We start from the raw sequence: 20,694 nt of genomic DNA on the forward strand, positions 1-20,694 counted from the left end.
TCGTTTTGAAGCCGGTGAGGTGGCAGAGTGCTCGTCTTATTTATTTTATTATTTAGGGAGTCCCAGTTTGGAGCTGAGCTCTTGGGCGTTTCCATTTTTAGTATCCGTGCAGCTCAAAAGGACTTGAATTTGAAGCTGTGAATGTGTGTGTATGTGTGTGTGTGTGTGTGTGTGATAGACTGTTGCCCTGTCCAGGTGAAACCTGCTTGAGTGATTGATCCATTGATGGATGTTGATTTAATCTGCAGTCAAACTCAGACACATGACATGCAATGGTCATCTCTTATAGAATCTAGAATTCAGGATGTTAATTGGCACTTTGTTGCTCCACATATGATTATCTTTCCTGGCGGACGCTCCGACTGAATGAGCTCACATTGGGAGCGCCCTCAACTGCTTATATAATATTCTTCCCAAACCGCGGCCCGCCTACATCTCCCCCCTGTGTTGCCATGGTTACCGTGTGGCTCAAACAGGCGGCAAAGAGGAAGTGTGGGATTAATAAGGTTCCTCCAGCCTTGTGATTGGCAGAGAGGAGCTCTGTGACCTTGAGAGAGATGCAGAGGACGGGTTGTCTGACTCCATGTATGTCAGGAGAGGAGGAAACGAAACAGTGGATCCAAGGCAGGACGTGGACTTCCAAGCACACAGAAAAAAAGGTTTAAAGTAGCTGGCTGAGTATTGAAATTCTGCAGGAAATCTGAACACCAAGGCAGAATGTATTCTTTTTCTTCACTGTGAAATTTCACATCTCTAAAACACATATAATTACCAGCAGAAATTATTATATCACTGCATTCACTTTATTAGCATTGCAGAGACACAGATCTGTACAGCTGAAGGTTAAAATTGTTAAGAAATAAGCAACACAACCCTCAGTCACTCTACAGTCCCATACGCTCTCACACACTGACACCTAGTGTCCAGTAAGAGGCATTACACATCAGCCCACTGTGGGGGAGATTTTTCTGCATCTCAGAATAAAACGTCTATTTTTGGATTTCAATCTGAGTCGTGATGAATTGAGCCAACAAATTACTGGAGAGATCCTGTTTTCATGAGGGGTAGAGGATACATTTATAGATCTCAGCATACAAAGGTTATCAAGTGAAAGAAAAAAAAGATGGCCACACCCTCAAATCTACATAACCCACACTGCTTGATTATTTTAACCACAAAAAATAACTGTCTTTATGATACAAACTTATGCATTGAGACTGAATCTCCAAACTTTTCTCAGGCAGCTCCTCTGGTGATATGATATGATATGATATGATATGATATGATGTGATGTGATGTGATGTGATGTGATGTGATGTGATGTGATGTGATGTGATGTGATGTGATGTGATGTGATGTGATGTGATGTGATGTGATGTGATGTGATGTGATATGATATGATAATTATACATGTGATAACAATTGATTGATTGACATGTTTATTTCCAATAAATCAAAGAAATGTAGAAAGGACCACAGAATCTGTCTTCGACACACACAAGTCTGAGCATACGTGACCAAAAAGGAGTAGAAAGAAGTAGAAACTGGTTTATTTAGTCCTACCTTGCAAGTGCTTTTGCATCTTTGCCAATAACTTACCGGTAATTAAAAAATGAAACAATATGTTGTTTTGTTTTTTCAGAATATCGCATCAACCTACATCTGATACATAATGTAGTCATTGAATGATGCACAACAGTGTTTTCATTTGTCAGTACGTTAATAAATAAAAACAGGCATAAATAGTTCCAGAATATTGATCAATTCCATGTTATTCACAAAATCTGGCCTCATTTTGGGACTGAGTGAAGAAACACGCACAGGAAGAACGTGCAAACTCCACAAAGAGAGTACCCCGGGACTGGAGGCGGGGGAATACTAACCACATCAGCTCTGTATTCATACATATTATGTTAATCTCTTAATTTTAGCTGCGACTTCAACTAACAAAATGGATTTGGTCTCATCAGTGCAATCCTCAGTTGAAGACGTTGACACAAGACAGCAGCAAGCGAAGACTTTAACTTTCCACGATCACCTTCATCACCTTCATCTCCGACCTCACGGCCGCTTATTGAATCCCGATAATCACGTTGGGGCATCTGGCAGCTCGTTTGCTTCTTCTTTTTGTTGTGTGTGTGTGTGTGTGTGTGTGTGTGTGTGTGTGTGTGTGTGTGTGTGTGTGTGTGTGTGTGTGTGTGTGTGTGTGTGTGTGTGTGTGTGTGTTCCTGTTGCCGCTGCTGCTGATTCTGATTCTCCTGCCGTCCTCCCAGTGGAGAAGGTGGCCGTGCTGTGCCGGTTCCTGGACATCGGCGCGGTGACTAAAAACCACCTGCTCAAGTACTCGCTGGCCCACGCCTTCTGCTGCTTCCTGGCCTCCGTGGAGGACGTCAACCCGGCCGTGGCCACCAGGGCCCGCCTGCTGCTGGACACCATCAAGAGGCCGGCCCTGCAGGTGACACACGCACGTGCACACACGTACGCACGTAGATCACTTGTTATGAAATAAGACAATCCCTGCTTTGCGTCTAAATTTGTTTGACGTGTCATTTTTACATACTTTATCATTATAGTGCCATCAACTTTTACTTTAAGCAGTTCGTTCTTCAATAATACTTTTTGTGATTTTGCTTGAGTATCTTTAAAAGATACTTTATCTTGTGATTCGGTTTAATTGAACCAGTGTAACAGTATTTGTATTTAGGTATAATGTCTCATTACTCCTTCCACTGGGTGACAGATTAATGCCATAAAGGCTGAAGTGAATGCGTATTTTAGCATTTTAACACTTTAACATTTTCTGTAACTAAAAGCAACTAAAAGATTAAACTGAGACAACTGAGATTATAGTGACACTGCACGCTGAAGTCGTTTTGCAGTATTTAAGTGCATCAATGTAATAAATGCATTCATTTACTTAGGTGATTAATTTACTGAGGTCTTAGGTCATTTTGTAATTTTGCTCACACTTTACGTCATTCCTTACACCACAATGTGGACCATTTAGTCCTTTTTGATATTTTTCAAATGATCAAGTTGGTCATATGTGTGTATGTGTGTGTGTGTGTGTGTTTCCAGGGTTTGTGTCTGTGTCTGGACTTCCAGTTTGACACCGTGGTGAGGGATCGTCCCGTCATCCTCAGCAAACTCCTCCTGCTGCACTTCCTGAAGCAGGACATCCCGGCGCTGAGCTGGGAGTTCTTCGTCAACCGCTTTGAAACGTTGTCCCTGGAGGCTCAGCTGCACCTGGACTGCAACAAGGAGTTCCCTTTCCCCACGAGTACGAACGGCCGCCGCTGTTTCAGTGTTCCATCTCCACGCCGGTGCTCCGGGTTCACTGCTCACGATCTTCTTGTCTGACAGCCATCACAGCTGTGCGAACAAACGTGGCCAACCTCAGCGACGCGGCCATGTGGAAGATCCGGCGCGCCCGTTTCGCCAGGAACCAGCAGAAGAGCGTCCGGTCCCTGCGCGACAGCGTGAAGGGAGGGCAGTCGGAGTCCAAACGGGCCTTCTCGCTGCCCGAGTCATTAAGCAACAGACTCCGTGAGTTTCAGCGATCTGGAGATGTGATCAGATGCATCACCTGGTCCGCAGACTGATGCTGTCTTAGTCTCACCTGCACAGACCAGCAATGGACCGGTAGTTTTTAGTTTAGTGTTTTTCATCACTGCAAATTCAATTAATGGCAACTCAATGCCCATCGTTTGTAATTTATATTGTTATTTGCTAATTTCTTCCCTTTTTTTCCCCATTTCTTAGTTACTTCTGCCTATTTTTACTACATTATAAGTGAAAAAACCTTCAGCTAGTTTCTCTGCAAATATTTTTATTTGCACTCATTTGTTCTAAAAATCCACTTTAAACAAAATGTCGAAAAAAAAGAGCTTAATTTCCCACTCTGTCTTTCATTTTATCTGTGGCTTTGCACTGAGTCTGTGGGACACATTTCCTGTGACGGCTTCAAACATACTGGGATTTTGGATATTTGGCTTGGTTTCCAAATGTCTTAAAACACCAGATTTTTAAACCGTCTTGAGGCCACGTGGTGCATGTGTGGCCGTGTGTGCACATGACTGACGATCATGAAGCTTACACGTACTGTTTGTTGTGTGCTGCCTCCCCTGGACACTCTCCTAAACCGTGTTCTTCATATGTGGTTTTTAGCTCTAAGGCTTACGAGGCAAGAACAGTCTGCCCCCACACTCGGAGATATGATAGAAAAAGTCCTGCCAGGTAAATAAACAACGATCCAGACTGAATACGCAGCGTTTCTTTTTGATAATCGCATCATGTTGGAGGAAAACTACAGTTACAGATACATGACTACATTGCAGCGTGCGTATGTGTGATGCATGATGAAGATCAGGATGTGTTGACCCCCACCCTCGCCTCTGTGCTGCCACCTTGCATCCATCCCTGCTTCTGCTCTGCACCCCCCCCCACCCCCACCCACCCCCCAACACCTGTCTGCCTCCCCGTCTGCAGCCCACCTCCTCTCGCACTCTAACCCTGACGCTCCAGCCCCTCTTGCAGGCCAGACGCCGTCCCCCGAGGACGACGCCGTCATCAGGGACCTGCTGCCCGAGGACGCCGGCATCGACCACCAGACGGTTCACCAGCTCATCATGGTGCTCATGAAGTTCATGGCCAAGGACCAGAGCAGCGCCGAGGCCGACATCGGCAGCGCCAAGGCCTTCAACACGGTGAAGCGTCACCTGTACGTGCTGCTGGGCTACGACCAGCAGGAGGGCTGCTTCATGATCGCGCCGCAGAAGATGAGAACCTCCACCTGCTTCAACGCGTTCATCGCCGGCATCGCGCAGGTAACTGCTGGAGAATAGGCTCTCGTTGGTTTTCTTCGTCCCCTTTGTCCTGTTTGGCAGCGTCGAATGACAATATCATGCGATTGAGAGCCTTCCGGTGTCAGAACAGTTTTTGCTCCTGCAACAGGAAGAGCCTTATAGGCTTTATAGGCTTTCATTGTTATTGTGTAAAGGTGCAGCTTGAGGAGAACCCAGAGCAGTAATGTTCCTGGTGCAGGTTAAAATACTGATACTTACATGTCTGTTCGCATGGTAAAATATTGACAAATACATTGCGGATACATTTGATGATGATGATGAGTTGATGACTGATCAATAACCGCCATGTTTACTGCTGATATCAAGAATAATACAGTTTGCCTTTGGTTCCATTCATTAGCTATAATTTGGAGAAGAAAAAGCAGCTCAAGGTTTTCTTCAAAATATCAGTATTGTGTTGGTATTTGCAATACCAGCTATAGTTTTATTTGGTATTGGACCAGAGAGGACATCATTTGTGTCGCACGTCACCATTTCAGGGTGTTTTCTTCCTCTCAACATGCCCTACTTCCTCTTTTTCTCTTTTATTTATAATGGAATTGTATTTATTTATTTATTAAAACACACATTTTACAATTTAATTCCTCCAAGGTACTCCAGTTTCCTCTCACAGTTCAAAATCATGTCTCTGAGGTCGCTGTGTGTGAATATGAATGTGTGTGGTTGTTTTTCTCTTTGATGGACAAGCGACCTGTTCAGGATGTATCAGGATAAAGTAGAATTAAGTGGAAGATGGATGGATTCAGTGTAAATGCCTTGAAAACAAATGAAAATCTCATAACCTGCTATACTGGGCCGCCATGAGTGTAACACAGATTACATTACACTATCCCCCATCAATGCTTGTCCATTCCTTTTCTGGGTCGTCTGGTTTTATATTTGAGAATGTCCCTGTTGTTTCCGCCAGGTGATGGACTACAACATTGGCCTGGGGAAGCAGCTGCTCCCCCTGGTGGTCCAGGTGTTGAAGTACTGCACATGCCCTCAGCTGAGGCACTACTTCCAGCAGCCACCTCGGTGCTCTCTGTGGGCGCTGAGGCCACACATCCGACAGATGTGGCTCAAAGCCTTGCTGGTTATCCTCTACAAGGTATTTTACATCCATTGTTTAAAAGTGCATGTTATTTTATTGATATTATTACTTATTCTGTTGTGTTTGTTGTTTTTCCCCCCTGCAGTACCCCTACAGAGACATGGATGGCAGTAAAGTGGTTCTCCATCTGATTCACATCACCATCAACACCCTGAATGCACAGTACCACAGCTGTCGACCTCATGCGACAGCCGGACCGCTCTATAGCGACAACTCCAACATGAGCCGCTACAGTGAGAAAGAGAAAGGTGGAGCAAACACTTTTATAATGCAATCAAAACAATCTGAATAATCTGTTGTTTCTCTGATTGATCTAATTCCAGATGCGTTATTTTAACATATATAATAATATCTCTCATCCTGAGTGCTGCAGAACTGCGTTGTTGACGTTCGTTTCCATATTTTTCACTCCATGTTAGAGGAGGACAGTGTATTCGATGAGTCAGACGTCCATGACACGCCGACTGGTGCCGCGAACAAGGAGTCGCAGACCTTCTTTGCCCGTCTGAAGAGGATCGGCGGCAGCAAGTCTGTGAAGTACCAGCCGGTGGAGCTGAATGCCAAGAAAAGTAAGAAGCAGAGGCTTTCACGGTCAAGTGCAATGTTACAGCGCGTTGATTGACTCTTTTCTCAGCAGCCTGTCTCTGTGCGGCGGCGGGAGGCTCGTTCGGTGCCTCCACTGCAATGAATTGTGTTTCTGTCTGTGTCCCAGGCGAGATCGAGCTGTCAGAGTACCGCGAGGCGAGCGCCCTGCAGGACAGCATCCTGCACTGTGTGAGAGAGGAGAGCACCAGGAAGAAACGCCTCCAGGCCATGCACAAGCAGAAGTCCCTGGACATTTCTAACACAGACTCCATCCTCTTTAGTCTGGACGAGCATCGACGGAAGTCCTGCATCGATCGCTGCGACCTGCAGGCCCCCCCTGTGGTCCTGCCCCCGTCGTCCAGCACGTCCCGCAGCAGGCGACATGGTAAATGCTCCTCAGACGGCTCCTCGGTCCGGGTGGAGGGGAACGACCCGGTGGACCGACGTGGCTCCAGAGGAGGTCACTCTGACACGTCCAAGCCGGTCATCCCGGAGGTCCGCCTCAGCTGCATGGAGACCTTCGAGGACAAAGTCGATCAGAGCTCCTCGGTGAGCTCAGCCCAGGAGAAGGAAGATCAAGACCTCATCGATCTCTCTTCGGACTGTACCTCCATCCCCGAGAAACACTCCCTGCTCTCCATGTCCGACACCGACTCCTTGGTGTTCGAACCCTTGCCTCCTCTGAGGATTGTGGAGAGCGACGAGGAGTTCGACCTCACCACCATCATCGGCTCTCGGTTCAACAGCAGCCCAAAGATCTCGGCTTCCCCTGCGAGCAGCAGCACTTTGAGGTTGTCTCCCGTGGTTCAGGTGAGCGTGGAGGACTGCTCCGGCGACGGAAAGACCCCGGGCCTCCTGGGAGGAGAGAAGCTCTCCGAACGAGAGAAGAAACCCGACGTCGTCCCTCACAGCGCCTCCCTGGATCTCCCCGAACGACAGGAGAGCATCTGCCACGAGTCCTCCATGACCCTGAAGCAGAAGAGAGACCTGCTGAGGAAGACGCCGCACGTCCCCGACTCATCCGTGGACGACACGTCGGTCGCCCCCGAAGAAGGCAGGGCCGGGACCGGACCCAGCTCCAGCCCCTCGGGCCGGACCATCTTCCTGGACATCCCAGAGGACCAAGCAGAGCCTCTGTCCTCGCCGGAAAAAAGCAAGAACAACAGCAACGACGAGGAGGAGGAGGACGGCGACGACGAAGAGGACGACGACATGGGCGACGAGGCGGACAGCGACCTCAAACCCGAAAACTCAGAAGACAACGACGAAGCCGAGTTCAAGATCCAGATCGTTCCACGGCAGCGCAAAGAGAGGAAGATAGCCGTCAGCGCCATCCAGAGGGAGTATCTGGACATCTCGTTCACAACGCTGGACAAGCTGGGAGGCGAGCAGGCCACAGAAACCGGTGAGGATCACCAAGAGCGTCTTAGTATTTCATTTATAGGCGTCTGGTACGTTAACAGGTAACACAAATACAGAACAGGTATCCGAAAATACAGCGATGGAGGCGAGTTAAGACAGAGTGAGTCATAAATATATGTTTCACGTACCATCTGTATATAGTATATGTTTGTTGACCGTGGTGATTTTAGTCATAATTAACAGGTAAAAGGTTGAGAGAGAGAGACATTAAGGTGGATCCTTTCCATGTGAACTAAGCTTCAAAAGAAGGCCCAGAATTATATGTTTTTATGGGGTTTGGTGAGCGAAGGAGAAAGAAGAAGAAAGACGTTGAGTGCAGAATTAGTTTAGTTTGGAGCAAAACCGGAAGAGGTGACCTCGTTTCGTTTGCATTTTCAGCAAGTTAGAGAGACAGATTTGATTTTTTTGTAAAGAGTATGTGCTTATTGTTGAAGCTTTCAACCAGTCTGTTGCACTCTCATTATGTAGTTTCCCTAAAAATGCTCTTTTGAGGTCGTACCTGCTGAAACCTGCTGCAGAGATGCAGAAAACTAAATAATCTGTGTTGAATTGAATCTATGTGAACGTTTAATACATTTCTGAATTAAGACGTTGTTCTTTAGACTGTTTTCACTTCAGATCAGAAAACCTACAAAGACGTGAAATCAACAGTAATATATTAAGTGTATGCACAGTAAGACTTTAAGAAACTGTATTTTGGTCATTTGTGATCCGCTTTTATAGTGCATTGCACATTTCAGTTGAATTTTACTTTCTGTTTTTTTATTATTTTTATGTGACATGAGCAGCACCAGTCTAAAAACATGTGAAACACTAATTGTAACTGTTTGACTTACCATGTATCGTTTTAGAGGTGATTTCTGGTTGTGGTTTTACTTTTTTTAAAAACATTTCATCAACAATATACGAGAGAGTTCATTCTTGCAACATCTTTCACATATAAATAAAAGCCAACTCAGAATGTTTTACAAACGAGAAAGAGAAAAAAAGCATTAATATCTTAAACCATTTAAGAAATAAAAACGAGAAAAGTAACATAAACGACACAGGTACATTTAACAAAGCTGCATCTTAAAGGGCGATCAGCCAGAAATATGTGATGATGCTAATCACTGAAATCAAGGGACTTTATAATCATTTCTATGTGAAAAAGGCAGCTAAATCATCCGCTGTATTCTCTGTTTTTTTTGTCAGAGCACCGTATTCTGCAATGTGATTGAGTGTTCTTTGACTTTGATTTGCCCAAACTGTCCCGCAGATCACAAAGTGATGTCCACTCTGGAAAAGCCACGAGAATCTGCCTCAGCCCCGACTCTTGAAGCCGCCGTACCTGAAACCAGCCATCGCTCTTCAGTATCGAGTAGGGCTCAAACTGTAAAATCTCTCTGTGAGGAAACTGCGCGATGGCATGTAGTTTTGACATCTTTCTCTTTGCACGTGAAGGGATTTTTTTTGTTTGAAATCAGTGTATATATAAAAAAAAAAAAAAAAAGTAGTTTCCCCGTTTGTTGTTGCAGCACACACACACTTGCTGGTTGAGTTGAGGTGAGTCAGGTTTTTTTGTGTCTGACCTGCAGCTCAGTACCGGCAGGTGAAGCGAGGCTCTCTCGGAGCGTTGACCATGAGTCAGCTGATGAAGAGGCAGCTGGAGCATCAGTCCAGTGCACCTCACAACATCTGCACATGGGAGACAGGTTAGTCTCGTCACAGGTACAATTTTCCTTCATTTTATTTCGTTAAAAGAAACAAAGCCTGTTAATTAAAATAAAAAAATGCAAATTAATGCACAAGTTAGTATACATTGCTTATATACAGACTGGCCCTTTCATCCTTGATATCATAAAAAAAATCAAGAGCGCTCTACTGACTCACTACTGTCACCCAATGTACCAAACGTGGTATTATTTAAATTGTAGATGTAGCGCAGTCAAAAAAGCAAAGCAGACCTGGTTCACTCCTTGAATGCAAATGTCTCCTGACTTGTCTCATATTTTCTATGGATTTATTTGCTTCAGTCACCTCAGAAACGAAGACAATTGATGAATAATAAAGTTTGAGAATATACAATTAGCCTCGAAGTTCCTCTTTTAAACGGTTTGCAACCCGGTCAGACTGACTCGTCCTGTAAACTCAGCAAACATGAAGAACAACAAAGCACAGCGGACGTCGCCGTGGCGATTGACTTCTTCTTCTTCCGCTCGGCAGGTCCGACAAAGACCAGCCTGCTTTCGGCCCCGAGCACCGTCAGCATGTTCGTCCCCGCGCCGGAGGAGTTCATTGACGAGCAGCCGACCACCATGTCTGACAGGTCAGTGGTTCACCTACCGCCTGCACCCGGAAGGTGACCGACACCTGCGCCTGTACGTTCAACTGAACCTGTAAATTTGTAAATAGTGTAAATAGTGACGAGTTTGTTGTTTGTCGCCTCTTCACCAGGTCATTATTATCAATGAGAATCAGTTCTCAGTTAAACTTGCCCGGTAAAATAAAGGCCGAACGAATGAACGAACAAACAAATAAATAAAGAAATAAATAGTTACTGCTTTGAATAGTAGTGTAGAGTTGCTAAAAATGTGTAACCAATACAACTATAGTTACTGGAAATTAATACTTGATTACAGCTATAATTACTAGTTACTGAAAGCACAGCTGAATTACAGTTAGTGACTAGCTATTGGCAACTTGGTTACACTTAGAATTACAAGCTACGAGTTTAAATAATTCAAGGTGAGTCGCTACTGAGGATTTTACTTCATTACGAGTTACTGAAATATAGTACTTGATTACTGTTACAGTTACGGGTTACCTCTTTAAATAGTTGTGCAGTTTATATGCTAAATCCAGTTACTTTACTAACTGCACAACTGAAATGTACTATTTGGCAACAGTTATAGTTAGTACTTACTAGTACTTAGTAGTTACTTTGCAGTTTAAATGTACTTGATTATGGTTATAATTGCTGGTTACTGCTTTAAAAAGCTTTAGAGTTACTCGATTAGTTACTGAAAATAGATAATTGATTATATTTCTGGTTTCAGCTTGAGCTGCAATGAGATACTGATACAGATACTGGTTACTGAGCAGATTCATGAAAATGTAGACCTTTATATGATTTATTTGTACTTGATGCAGGTTGCTCTTGTATATAGTGTCACAGTTACTCAACTAATTACTAAAAAATTATTACTTGATTACAACTATAATTATTAATTACTGCTTTAAATGAAGCCAAAAAAATAGTTGATGACAATTCTAGTTACTGCTTTAAATAGTTGTGAGTGGCTACAAACCCAAGATTAGTACTTGATTGCTCGAAAATATAAGAAAAATGAGAAAGGGCCTCTGCGCGGTCCTCAGGTGTCGGGACTGCGCCGCGGTCCTGGAGGAGTACGACGAGGAGACCCTGGGCCTCGCCGTGGTCGTTCTCTCCATGTTCATCCACCTCAGCCCGGATCTGGCCGCTCCGATGCTGCTGGACATCATGCAGTCTGTGGGCAGGTACAGCAGCTCCCGGTCACCGTCCACACAAGCACTCCACCGTTTAATGAAGTTTCATAACTCGCTCTTAAAGCCCATGCATAATTCATCCCCGGGTCCTAATCCGCTGCTTTGGCTTCTTTCAAGGCTGGCGTCCAGTGCCAATTTCTCAGGACAAGCTGAGAGGTAGGAGACATTTAAAGCCGACACGCCGGCGTGTTGAGAGAGTCACTGTGCTGATGGATGAGTTTAATAATAGATGTGAAGTGTGACTGCCTGTCCAGTGCACACGTTCTACCCGTTCTGTGGTGTTTTTTGCAGCATGTTGATCCCCGGGAACGTAGCAGGTGTCGCCAAGCAGTTCCTGCGCTGTATGTTTCACCAGCTGGCCCCCAACGGCATCTTACCTCAGCTCTTCCAGAGTAACATCAAAGGTCGGTCCAGCAACACTGAAGACCAACTTAAAAATCCAATAAATGAGTCAAAAGCTGCTTTTCTGCAGAGACTTACAAAGAGCTGATCTCCTCTGTGGAGTTTGACAAGATTATAATGACTTTTTTATTTGTAGCCTATTGTACGTTCACGTTTTAGTTTTGTGATGGCGCTACTGGTGCATCTGAACAAATGAATGGAAACGCTCTTTTCCCCCCACAATATTATAATGTCTTGACTTTTCATGTCGTTTCACATCTCATTGCATCTTATTGCATCATAATATATTGTATCGTACTTTTTGTGTCATATCTTTTTATCATCTTTCTACATCTTATTGTATCTTATCACATCCCACCTTATCACATTGTGTTGTATCGTATCGTATATTATCTTTATCTTAGTGCAATCGCATCGCATCGCATCGCATCGCATCGTATCGTATCGTATCGTATCGTATCGTATCGTATCGTATCGTATCGTATCGTATCGTATCGTATCGTATCGTATCGTACCGTACCGTACCGTACCGTACCGTATCGTATCGTATTATATTGCATCATGTCGTGTTGTATTGTCGTTTTCACATCTTACTGTATCATATCAAATGTTATCACAGGTTATTGTAATGCATCTTATAGTATACTATTTCATCTTTCGCATCTTGTTATGTCGCATCACAGCTTATTGCATTGTATCTTGTCTTATCGTATCATATTGCATCTCATCACGTCGTATTACATCGTATTACATCGTATTGCAGCTCATCTCATCATTATATTTGCCTACAACATAAACAATGGACGAAACCCACAGTCCTAAACTCACTTTTGAAGCATATTTCCATTTAGTTCAACAATCCCCCACAGTGCATGTTTTCACCTTCATTGTTTGACTGACTGTCTCCTCTCCTTTCTTCAACAGATGGGAGTTTTCTGCGAACACTTGCGTCTTCGCTGATAGATTTCAATGAGCTGAGCTCAGTGGCTGCTCTCAACATGCTGCTGGAGGTGGGATTTGTCGTCGTGTCTGTGTGTGTGGAGTCTGTTACCAGCAGGAGGAGCTCTTGTCAAAGCAAATGCTCGTGTGGATCCAGCTCCATGCACAGCATAAGCCCATCTAAAACAACAAACCATCAGAGCATTGCAAGAAAACCTGGCTCACTCTGCACCACTGTGCCAGTTTATGGTTATTGTTGGGGCGAATAAATGGCACAGATAAGAAGCCGCTGATGCACGAGCTCATCCAAGCAGTCATCTGTACTTTGGTGTGCTAAATCCTCTGTTCTCGTCCAGAGCATTGTGATTGATCAGGACTGAATGATCAGTTAAATGGAAATATCTTCGCTTATAGAAATGCAATTATATAACCCAGTCATGGTTTATGCCTCCTGTGCTCCAGGGCCTGAACAACAAGAAGAGTCTGCCAGCAGGGGGCACAATGCTGCACTGCCTGGACAACATTGCCACCTTCATGGAGGCTCTTCCCATGGACTCTCCCAGCAACCTGTGGACAACCATCTGCAACCAGTTCCAGACCTTCCTCACAAAACTGCCCTGCGTGCTTCCTCTCAAGGTAGATATCAACTCTTCCGCTCACTTAGTCATGGCCTGATATGGTTTAATGCGATTATGACTCCTGGAAAAAGCATTTTGCAGTGCCCTTGCCGGGTTCAATAGGACAGAGTCTCCAAACTGTAATTGGCTCGGATCTGATGTCTCCAACCCTGAAGGTCGAATTAATGTGTGCTCTAATCAAATCATCTCCGCAGGCAAACACCAAATCCAGGAATATGGCTACGCAACCATGTCCAACTTCTGCCCCCCTTAAAGTGTCTCTGCATTTAATAAAAGACTAACTCTTTTTGTCTTATCAGTGTCCCATGGATTCCAGTTTGAGGATCATCATTTGCTTGCTGAAAATCCCGACAACCAATGCAACCCGGGTAAGGTTTGAAACTGAACATTGAGGCGACCACTTTTCTGGAACCCAGAACCTTAAACATCCGACCGTCTCTCCATCCCACAGAGTCTCCTGGAGCCGTTCTCCAAGCTGCTGAGCTTCGTCATCCAGTACGGCATCTTCAGCCTCTCCTACCTTGTGGAGCTCTGTGGACTGTGTTACAAAGCCTTCAACAAGGTATGCATGTTTGTGTGGGACGAAGTACTCGTTTTTGTAAGTAATTAAAAGAGTCTCGTAGGAGTTAAACCTCTTAGACTAATCGGCAGGGTTAAATATGTTGAGCTCATGTTTTCCGGCTCCTCGCTCATCACTTTTTTTTTTTTTTTTTGGTGCTTCGCCGACTTCCCTGACTCTCCAGTCAGCCACATTTCTGGCTATGTGTCACGGATGATTAAGTAGGCAATCGGCCCATATTGATTAACATGATTAGTTGGTGTGCCCGGGCTGAGGATGTATGGTGCGTTTCTCAGCGGCTGCCTCAGACAGAGATGGAGCCAGGGCTGTCTGCACTGTTTGGCCAGATGGATCCTCAGTCCTCCACCACTGTCAGCGCTGCGTGCTTTATGTCTCCTGCAGTATTGATTTTCCTCACCCGCTTTAATTCCTCACCTTATAATATCCGCATCTCAAACCCTAGACTTGCTCTGAGCAATTGCTTTTGGATCCTGTCCTGTGCACTTGTTTTATGGCCTCGTGAGGCACAGGGGGGGTGGGGGGGTTCAGTCATTTTGTCTGCTTTGGAGGTCAGTTTTTAAGGACACAAAGTCGGGCTCTGTTGAACCTGCTAAAGTTTGCCACTGCACTCTGCGCGCCCGGTTCTTGGAAGCCCTTTTTTTTTTTTTGCAAATTGCTATTTACCAAACGGATATGCTCTATTAACTTTTAATTACGAGAGTGCGGCGTACAGGTATGCACATTAACGAGCCACACTGTGAGAAATGTCAGACGCAGGCTCTGCATTCTGCATGAGCAAGAAGAGCATGTGCCGGCTCGGAACGTAAGCAAACATGACTGCAAAGAGAAAGAGGGAGGCAAACTGGAAGCCAGAAGATGACAGTGTGGTTTGTAAACAGGCAGCTGGGCTTTGTGTGGAAGGGATGAACAAAGAGTGCAGCCTGTCCTCGGGGAGGAGGAAGGCAGCCTGACAGCCTCATCTGAGCTGCCTGGGACTCTGGGAGGAGAGATCTGGACTGGCCTAAATCTACTCCTCGGCTTCACTATTCTCTGTCTCCCCGGCTCCCCTCCCTCCCTCCCTCCCTCCCTCCCTCGCTGCCTGTCCTTCCCCCTCTATTCAAGCTACACAGTTTATGCTCCCCTCGCAGCATGAGTAAGGGAGTGTGATAATAGAAAAAGGCAGTCTTGCTGCATCAGTACATTTACTCCACTTTCTATCCCCCTTGCATCCAGGAGAGAGATAAGTTCTACATGTCCCGCATTGTGGTGCTGGAGCTTCTGCAGGCTCTCAAGTTCAAGTCTCCACTGCCCGACACAAACTTGTTACTGCTGGTTCAGGTAAAGAAAAAAGACAAATTCCTTTTGTGTGCTTGACTTTGCGGGGGCCAATAAATCACAGCGTTCCGTCTCGGAGAATTGGTGGGGAGCTTACCGAGGGTTTTTTTCCCCCCAGTTTGTTTGTGCAGATATTGGCACGCGGCTCGCAGAATCCACCATCATTCAGAAGCACATGATCTCCACTCTGCCGGGGGTGAGACTTTAAATGGCTCTGCGTTGCCATCTTATTAAAATCAGCCCCATAAAACAGCAGGAAATAGCAAAATCCCCCCGCTGTGATTCCTCCGAAGGATAAACTGCTTCTGTTCTCAACAGTGCACAACAGCGGCGATGGAGTGCATGAGGCAATACATAAGTGAGCTCCTGGACTTTATTGCAGACATGCACACGCTAACCAAACTTAAAGTAAGTCCCCCCCTCACCCTCTTTTTTTTTTTTTTTTCTTTCCACACAGCTTGCATAGTATCACATGCTGTTAAGTAGCCTCACCTTTTTTTCTTTCTTCTTCAGAGCCATATGAAGGCTTGCTGTCAGCCGCTGCATGAAGACACTTTTGGAGGCAACCTGAAAGTGGGCCTGGCACAAGTCGCAGCCATGGAGATCACCAAAGGCAATCACCGAGATAACAAGGCGGTGGTTCGGTATCTCCCCTGGCTTTATCACCCACCATCCACCATGCAGCAAGGGTGAGGAGCTCAGTCGTGTTTCCATCATTTCGACATGGGAAGTGAACTTATTTACTTAAAAAAATCTGTCTCCAAATGAAGCATATATCTTTTTTTTTCTTTTTTACTTTAAATCAGGGGTACCATGGATTCGGGTTGTCTGTCATTTGGCTGAAGCATGTATAGGTTAACTTAAAAATCAGAACCAAACCATAAAATGCTAATAAAATCTATACAAACACCAACAAAAACGTTTTGCACAATCTCAAACCAGGGGCGTCAAACAAACAGTCCAATTTCATCTTGAGTGAGCTGGATCGGTAAAATAGTGACACAATAACCTTAAAATTGAAACTTCAAGGGGTTTTATTTGTTGTTGCAAAGTAAAGTATACATGATAACTCTCGCCTCAACATAAAGCCAATTTTAACGAAATCTTCTAGTGCAAAATAATAATTCATGCATAGTAATAATTACATTTTCTTGGAAATTTCTACAATTTGCCTGGTGGTTTGATTGGATGGGAGCCTCTTGCAGGCTGGTTTTGGTCCACAGGCCTTATGTTTGACACCCGCTTGAAACTTAAGCTCGCTCGAAGAATAACAACTGGTGGTTTCATGCGATTTGAGATAACGTATATATAAATTCCTCTTTTTGCAGGCCAAAGGAATTCATTGAGTGTGTGTCCCACATCCGTCAGCTGTCCTGGCTCCTGCTGGGCTCCCTGACACACTGCGCCCTCCACCAGGGCTCCACCTCCTGCATGCCCATCCCTCTGGACGCCGGCTCCCACATCGCAGACCATCTCATCGTCATCCTCATCGGCTTCCCAGAGCAATCAAAGGTCTGTCAAACACTGCGATTGAGGCTGAGTTTCACCTTTACCACCGCAGTTTTGCCGAGTTTCGATCTCTGCCCAACAGACGTCGGTGCTGCACATGTGCTCCCTGTTCCACGCCTTCATGTTCGCCCAGCTGTGGACCATCTACTGCGAGCAGGCGGCCGCTGCTCCGTCTCTGCAGAACCAGAACCAGACCGAGTTCTCCTCCAGTGCCATCCTCACCGGTTTGGAGTTCTGGAGTCGAGTTACACCCAGCATCCTGCAGCTTATGGCCCATAATAAAGTGGTGAGTGGCCTGCTCTGTGCTGGCGTAGGGGCAGGACCTGCTCACAAAGAGAAATCTGATCGTTCACGACCTGTTGTGTCCCTCTCAGATGGTGGAGATGGTGTGTCTTCACGTCATTAGTTTAATGGAAGCCCTGCAGGAATGCAACTCAACCATATTTGTCAAGGTTTGCGAAACGCCGTTTCTTACGACATGCGAGCCCCTGAATGTGCGAAGCCTGAAACATATTAATCCTCGTTCTGTCTTTCAGTTGATTCCCATGTGGCTGCCGATGATTCAGTCAAACCTCAAGGTAAGGCTTTCTAACAAAATGCACACTGATGAGTAATCCTATAGAATAACTACAGACTCTTTAGATAAGAGGAAGTGTGGGAAGATGCACTCTCCTCACAGTTACAACCCACCTAAACCCTCCCCCAACGCAACTCCCACTTTTTTTTATCACGCCAAGTGGTGTTTTTCAGTTAAATAACAAACTCCTTATTGTTCTCATTACAAAGTATTTCTTTTACTGGATATTGTGTTCAGTGTACAATGAAAAGCACTAGTAAACAGCATTCAAATAGAAATATCTGTATATTATTGGATGCTTTTTGAGACACAATTTGAATTTGTGGCCTCAAAATACAATTTGGTCGCCACAAAATAGTAATTTGTGGGCACAATATAAAGTTTTATTTTAGCTGTCGTGTCAGGGCTCCATTGTTTATATAAAATAATTCATTTTTAGTGTTGCCTCCAGCTATTTCTTTTTTCATAACTTTTTTAAATCAAAACATTTTAATTCATGCACTAGGGAACGGTTTCCCTTTGACCCCCCCAACAGATTTTTGCCGTCCCCACACTTGTCAGGCTGCAGCCCCGACACAATGTTTCTAGAACGTGTCCTCTTGTCTCCACCAGCACTTGTCTGCGGGGCTCCAGCTGCGTCTCCAGGCCATTCAGAACCGCGTGAACCATCAGTGTCTGCAGAGCCAGACGTCGGGGACGCCGCCGTTCGCCCTCCGCAAATGGCTCCAGTGCACCCAGTTCAAGATGGCTCAGGTTGAGATCCAGTCGTCAGAGGCCGCCTCTCAGTTCTACCCCATGTGACCGGCCGCGTGGTCCCGCCTGGGTCCGTAGACCTGCTCCGTCTGGCCTCCGCGACCACAAGAAAACCAAATGGACTCTTCTCGAAAGCGACGCTGTGCAGAACGTCCCCCGAACTGAACTTGTTTTCTGCACCTTTAGTATATAAAATAGACGTATATGGAGATTAAATCTATGCTATTTTAAAGTATTAATACTGGAAGTGATATGTAAAGGTTTGCCAGGCCTTTGTGGGATGATTGTGTCAGGTGCCTCACTGTTGTATGCAACAGATCTGAAGAGAATATCTATAGATCCGTGTTCGTAATAGCGAGGGTCTGAAAAACAAATGCTTGCTGGATCTTAGATACGCTCACTCTGTGATATTCATATCCTATCACTTTTTAAGTTGCTTGCTTGCAAGCTTGATAATTAAAGTACCCATTTTTTTTGTAAACACTGAGACACTTTGTCATTTCGTATGAATTGCCGCCCCTCCAAACTTCAACATTCAAATGTGACATTTAACTGCCCTTTGATGTGGAAAATGTCCATTTTGTGGAAAATGTCCATTTTATCATAACGGCAGATGGCGGAGCGATAAAATCAGCTCTGTTTTCTGACTCTCCTGGACGAGAAGCTCAGGTGTCTACGGGAAAATGACATGACGTGCATTACCCGGCCCTCGTCTGAGATCCTTGTCAGACTGTCAGTCACGCTGCCTGCTGCCATCGGAGCTCCGATCGATCAGAGGCCAATCTGAGTTGCAGCAGCAGCTCCGTAACTCGATAACGTGGAGCCAGACATTGGAGGTAAACAAGACTATTTCGGTTGTGCCCCCACCTCCCCACCCAGTCTTGCCCCAAAGTGGAAAGCCCCCCCACACCGACCCCCCCTCCCTCCCCTCCCTCGCTCCATCCCTCCCCTCATTGGCACACAGTGAAACAGATTGGCCCACGCATATACCAAGCAAACACAATTACCTTTGGCCTAATGTGGTTTGTTGTGATTAAGCATTGTTGTGAGGTCTAACTGTATTACCACGAAGCTCTTGTCTGAGAATAACAGATGACATGACAGCAGGGCTAGAACGCTGAGCAGCACATTAATCTTTGTTTTGATCTTCGCTGCCGCGAGGATTTCATTATCAAGCTTTAGGATGAATTAGATTTGACGATGTAAATGTATTCCGCGAGGAGAAATCAGCTTATTTGGACCAAAATAAGCCCAATTTGATTTGCATATTATTAATTTGTTAAATATTAGTTGAGAGCCGCTGCATGTTTAAAAGGTCCCATGTTGAGAGGTGTGTGCCAAATGAGTCACAAGTATAATGATATCCCACAATGTTGCTAATGAACGCACACACACACACACAGACACACACACACACACACACACACACACACACACACACACACACACACACACACACACACACACACACACACACACACACCCCGGTGACCTCCAGGGAGCTGAATCAGGCTGCAGTGCCCCTTCTCATCAACCTCTAGTCTTGGCTCATCAAAGAACCCCTCTCCTGCTGCGCCTGTGTGTGTGTGAGTGTGTGTGTGTGTGTGTGTGCACGTGCGTGTGTGTGACGGTGGTGGATGCAGGTGTGTATGTGCGTATGTGCCCCGCGTGTGCATAGGTGTGTGTGTGAGTTTAATCAAGTCCCGCTTGCTCTGGGGTTGCATCTGTCAGCCACTGCCACCGTCGTGATCGTTTGAACTCGCAGCCCTCTTCGAGAGAGCCTCTCTCATTAGCGGCAGCTTATGTAATCAGCGTCCCACAGGTATCCAGCGCTTTCCCCGCCCCTGCCTGCCTGCCTGCCTCCTGCAGGACCATCTGGGAGTGCTGACCTGATGAGCAGGCAGCTGGAGATGCTGAGGGTAATTAACACTGACCATAGGCCTCTCAGGCGGAGAGGGCGTGAGTGGCTCCTTAGAGACTGTGTGAAGGTCAGCTTTCAAAGGATCGTGCACCGGCGTGCACCAGGTGGGTGTGATCACTGACAGCCTCAGATTAGATCAACCGAACCACCAGGTTTTTTGTTGCTGTTGTTTTTTTTTCCTTTTTGCAGAGTCACAACTACGAGAAGCCGAATTGGAAAGAATCTGTGTAACAGTGTGCCGTTTGCTCCCTGCAAATACCTTTTGAGAGCCTCGTATAACTTGTTGAGACAGTGACAATCCCCGGTACCCCCGCCTAGTGCTGTCACATTGCTTTTATTACAGTGAAATCCACAGCGCCCTGGCTGGACAATGCATGAATGTTTAAATTGCTCAGAGTGTCCATCGGCATTAGCATCAAGTGGCACATCTAAAGCAGGGAAGGCACAGTACTCTATGGTCTCTCATTCACATTATAATTCATTGACGTTCCTCTTCAGTGCTCTTCTGCCTCAGCCTGCATAGTACAGGTTTGGGGCCCTTGTTTGTTTCACATCATTGGCTGTCCGCTGATGATATCTAATGTGCAAA

At 45.6% G+C, this 20,694-nt stretch overlaps 1 protein-coding gene across 1 annotated transcript in view; it reads left to right on the forward strand.

Annotated features, from left to right (window-relative positions):
- unc79 (unc-79 homolog, NALCN channel complex subunit) overlaps positions 1-18,448 on the forward strand; it is a gene marked incomplete at its 5' end in the record, with an annotated part of 42,140 nt that extends 23,692 nt beyond the window's left edge. The window contains 29 exon segments of the mRNA XM_080512467.1: positions 1-14; positions 2,274-2,455; positions 3,079-3,280; positions 3,364-3,546; positions 4,168-4,236; positions 4,537-4,826; positions 5,773-5,955; positions 6,044-6,206; positions 6,378-6,527; positions 6,671-7,948; positions 9,224-9,325; positions 9,543-9,659; positions 10,171-10,273; positions 11,323-11,463; positions 11,590-11,628; positions 11,764-11,876; positions 12,799-12,884; positions 13,276-13,449; positions 13,751-13,819; positions 13,903-14,013; positions 15,244-15,348; positions 15,464-15,541; positions 15,664-15,753; positions 15,859-16,034; positions 16,674-16,857; positions 16,937-17,140; positions 17,229-17,306; positions 17,391-17,432; positions 18,044-18,448. The exon segment at positions 1-14 is cut by the window's left edge and continues 144 nt beyond it. Coding sequence (XP_080368593.1) covers positions 1-14; positions 2,274-2,455; positions 3,079-3,280; positions 3,364-3,546; positions 4,168-4,236; positions 4,537-4,826; positions 5,773-5,955; positions 6,044-6,206; positions 6,378-6,527; positions 6,671-7,948; positions 9,224-9,325; positions 9,543-9,659; positions 10,171-10,273; positions 11,323-11,463; positions 11,590-11,628; positions 11,764-11,876; positions 12,799-12,884; positions 13,276-13,449; positions 13,751-13,819; positions 13,903-14,013; positions 15,244-15,348; positions 15,464-15,541; positions 15,664-15,753; positions 15,859-16,034; positions 16,674-16,857; positions 16,937-17,140; positions 17,229-17,306; positions 17,391-17,432; positions 18,044-18,232 — 4,915 coding nt within the window. The 3' untranslated portion in view covers positions 18,233-18,448.
- Positions 18,449-20,694: the final 2,246 nt, after the last annotated feature.

The sequence above is a fragment of the Blennius ocellaris genome (assembly GCF_963422515.1).
Source record: "Blennius ocellaris genome assembly, chromosome: 17".
In the NCBI taxonomy this organism is placed as follows: Eukaryota; Metazoa; Chordata; class Actinopteri; order Blenniiformes; family Blenniidae; genus Blennius; species Blennius ocellaris.